Source organism: Nannospalax galili, unplaced genomic scaffold, assembly GCF_000622305.1.
Source record: "Nannospalax galili isolate Female #2095 unplaced genomic scaffold, S.galili_v1.0 scaffold387, whole genome shotgun sequence".
NCBI lineage: Eukaryota > Metazoa > Chordata > Mammalia > Rodentia > Spalacidae > Nannospalax > Nannospalax galili.
In genome coordinates, this window is record NW_008355795.1 from 1,022,409 (window position 1) to 1,026,041 (window position 3,633).

Here is a 3,633-nt window from a genome sequence, read left to right on the forward strand (position 1 = left end):
TCTCTCTCTCTCTCTCTCTCTCTCTCTCTCTCTCTCTCTGTGTGTGTGTGTGTGTGTGTGTGTGTGTGTCTGTGTGTATATGGCTTCTGCATGAGGTGCCCTCAGAAGTCAGATGAGTGGGGTCAGATACACTGGAACTGGAGATACAGGCAGCTGTGAGCCGCCTGATGAAGGTGCTGGGAACTGAGCTCGGGTTCTGTGGATGAGTAGTAGGGCTCCCACCCAGGGAGGCATCTCTCCAATCTGTAAAGTAATCCTTAAACCTCATTCTCCATGCTTTCCAGATGTTTCATGGAACAATCACAAAAGAGCTCATCAATCATGAGGAATGGAGTCACTACAATGAAAATATAATCAAAGATCAGAAAGATTTTGTTTTTGTGAAGTACAACAGCCTTCATCTGAAATCCCTGGACAGTTTGCAGTCATGCATCTCGCTTAAAGTGTGCATCTGCTCCAACAATTTTATTATAGACATTCACCCACTTCAAAGCTGTATAAAGTTAGTCAAACTTGATCTCCATGGAAACCAGGTAAGCAGTAATGACTGTGTGTGTAAATTAACCATGTCACCTCTTTATGATGTTGCTGCCACTTCCAGTAAGAATAGAAGGAAAGCTTAAAAATAAAAAATGAGGTGTGTAAACACAAAATCTAAAAAATGTAAGTAAAATTTAATGCAGATGTATAAAATGCATGATCTGTTGTCTTTGACTTCTTAATGCACAGTCTTATGAAGAATATGTCTTGTCTAATAGGCTGACTAGACACAGTGGATGGACTTGCACTGGGGAGCGAATGGTGACAGTGACAGCACAGTGGGTAGTAACAGGGATGACAGAGGATATGACCTCCAGTGGGGGGACTATGGGAAGGTCCCAGTGGGGATGAGGGTATAAAGATAATGAAGATTGTTTGAGATGTTTTGTATGAAGTTCACAAAAAGTTAAATAAAATTTAAAAGATGGTCTTAATTTCTTAACTTTGTGTTGGATCCCTTGTTTATAAATTTAGAGATGGCCTATTACTAAAGACTTTCACTGAAAGATCTACATCCATATATGTTCTACACTTATGTTGAAAGTGTATGTGTGTGTGTGTGTGTGTGTGTGTGTGTGTGTGTGTGTGTTCTGCTGTCCTCCCAGGCCAGAAGATGGCGTCAGATCCTGGAACTAGAGACCCAGGTGGCTGGGAATAATCGCAGGTTATTCCAAATCTTCACCGTGTTGTGTAGCTTTGTACCCAGGATTTGGATAATTGGAAAAAATGTTTTAAATTATTTATTAGGAACTTGCCATTTGGGGAATATTGATGATATTCCATCCTATTTGTATGAGTGTTAAAATATTTTTAATGTTACTTCAGATAAAGACTCTTGAACAAAGAAAGTTCTGGAGTGGGCTGAAGAATCTGAAGGTTCTCTGCCTCCACGATAATGGCTTCTCTAGGCTGAAGAGCATCTGTGTGCTGTCTGCATGCCCCAGCCTGGTGGCCCTCACCATGTTTGACTGCCCAGTGAGCCTGAAGAAGGGCTACAGGCACGTGCTTGTGAACAGCATCTGGCCACTCAAAGCCCTGGACCACCACGTGATTTCCGACGAGGAAATCATTCAGAACTGGAATCTTCCTGAGAGATTCAAAACCTACGACCACCAGCTGTTCTTCAACATCTGCCCAGCCTTGAGAAAGGTAAGTCACTTAATTAGCATTTCTTTTAAAATAAGTTCATAGCCATAACATTTTAGCTTCTAGATTCTAGGTTTAAATATATAATCTATTTAATAATACTTTTAACTTTTAAATAAAATATTCACATATGAATGCATTTTATGGCTTTATCTCTGAAAAAAATAAAAGCTTGCATCTTCTCTCATAAAAATATGGGTTTAAAATCAAATTGTATCTGAATATATTCCTTAACTGATGAAGACATTTATTTTGGTATATGTTGATTCATGTGGGAAATGTTTTTTTTGTTGAAATGTCATCAAAGATGATTTATATTATTATTGGAAGAGCATATTCTACCCAATTCTTAGTCAATGAATTTGGACACGTTCACATAACCAAATCACTATTGACTTATAAAATAATGGAAGAAGCTAAGAAGCTGTGCACCTGGAGGCTATAGTCTATTGGAGGACGTTGAAAGGATGGCCATTCTCCATAGCAACATGAGTTTTGGAAAGAACTCCAATGGGAGGATTAATTCTGCAGCTGTCAGAAAAATTTATGCCTAAGACTGAGTCATTCATTAGACAGGAAGTTGCAGAAGAGTGTGTATTTTTTTTTAACAGGACCTCCCTGTAGCCCCAGCCAACCTGTAAAACCTACTATGTAGAACAGGCTGGCTTCAGTCTCACATAGATCTACCTGCCTCTGCCTCCCGATGTGATCTTATGAGGCCATCACTGTATCTGTGATCTGTCATGGAACAAAAGTAACTGTGTGTCATGTGGGTACGTATGTAGAGAAAATCTAAGGAAGAATATTGAATTAATCTGGACAGTGGTCAGGCTGTGAGGGCACATGAACATGGGGCAGGGAAGATGTGTGGGAAGGCGGACAGGAAGTTGCAGAAGAGTGTGTATTTTTTTTAACAGGATCTCCCTGTAGCCCCAGCCAACCTGTAAAGCCTACTATGTAGAACAGGCTGGCTTCAGTCTCACATAGATCCACCTGCCTCTGCCTCCCGATGTGATCTTATGAGGCCATCACTGTATCTGTCATCTGTCATGGAACAAAAGTAACTGTGTGTCACGTGGGTATGTATGTAGAGAAAATCTAAGGAAGAATATTGAATTAATCTGGACAGTGGTCAAATCTGGACAGGTCAGGCTGTGAGGACACATGAACATGGGGCAGGGAAGATGTGTGGGAAGGCTTAAAATCGCAAAGGTGGTAGGCTCTGTGGGGACTGCATATAGTCCTTTAAATATTATGACAATGATAATGAGTTTGAAATATTACTTTTAATACATTTGAGTTTTGGTAATTATTTTGTAATAGCTTTTTAAAAATAAAAGGCAGTATCGAAGCCTAGTGTCTTACCCTTGACCGTAAAGGACAAAATTTACTTAGTCCTAGTCCTGTGGTATAGTACAATTGTAGGTGGAAATGTAGATGTTCAACCTGAGGATATTGAAAGGACTGAGGGACCAAGGTTTCTTCAAGGACATGATGGAAAGTCAGGGAAGGTAGCACAGTGGGAAAGAATGAGCATCGCAGCCCAGGAGTTTGCCCTTCGTACTACAGTCATCTGCCACAGCTGTGCTGGCTGCCTAATGTAATCACTCTCTCACACTGTGTGTCTAAAAATAAATGCTGTGGCCCCGTTATTTAAAAACAATTAGTCCAACATTTCCTGGCGAGGGGCTGGGGACTGGGAAGGAGAAGGTAGGGAAGGGAAGGAGCTAACAGGATGAAAGGGTTGAGGTTTAGGCTATATTGACTCTAACAGCTAGAAAGACCTTTCTGCAAGAATCTTACTCAGTCGTTAGCATTTCCTTTGACATGGGAAGATACTGCTCTTATTTCCCAGAAAAGAGAAGCATTCTGAGGCTTCAAAGTAACCCAGTATCAGACAGGGAGTCACCAAGCTGGGAATTCAAGTTTCTTCTTTTCTGGGTCCTT

General features: G+C 40.8%; 1 protein-coding gene across 1 annotated transcript in view; it reads left to right on the forward strand.

Moving 5' to 3' along the window:
- The window catches only part of Lrriq3 (leucine rich repeats and IQ motif containing 3), a 165,894-nt gene that overhangs the window by 5,350 nt on the left and 156,911 nt on the right, over positions 1 to 3,633 (forward strand). Inside the window, exons 2-3 of the mRNA XM_008853646.2 lie at positions 285 to 533; positions 1,366 to 1,689. Coding sequence (XP_008851868.1) covers positions 285 to 533; positions 1,366 to 1,689 — 573 coding nt within the window. The remainder of the gene's footprint in view (positions 1 to 284; positions 534 to 1,365; positions 1,690 to 3,633) is intronic.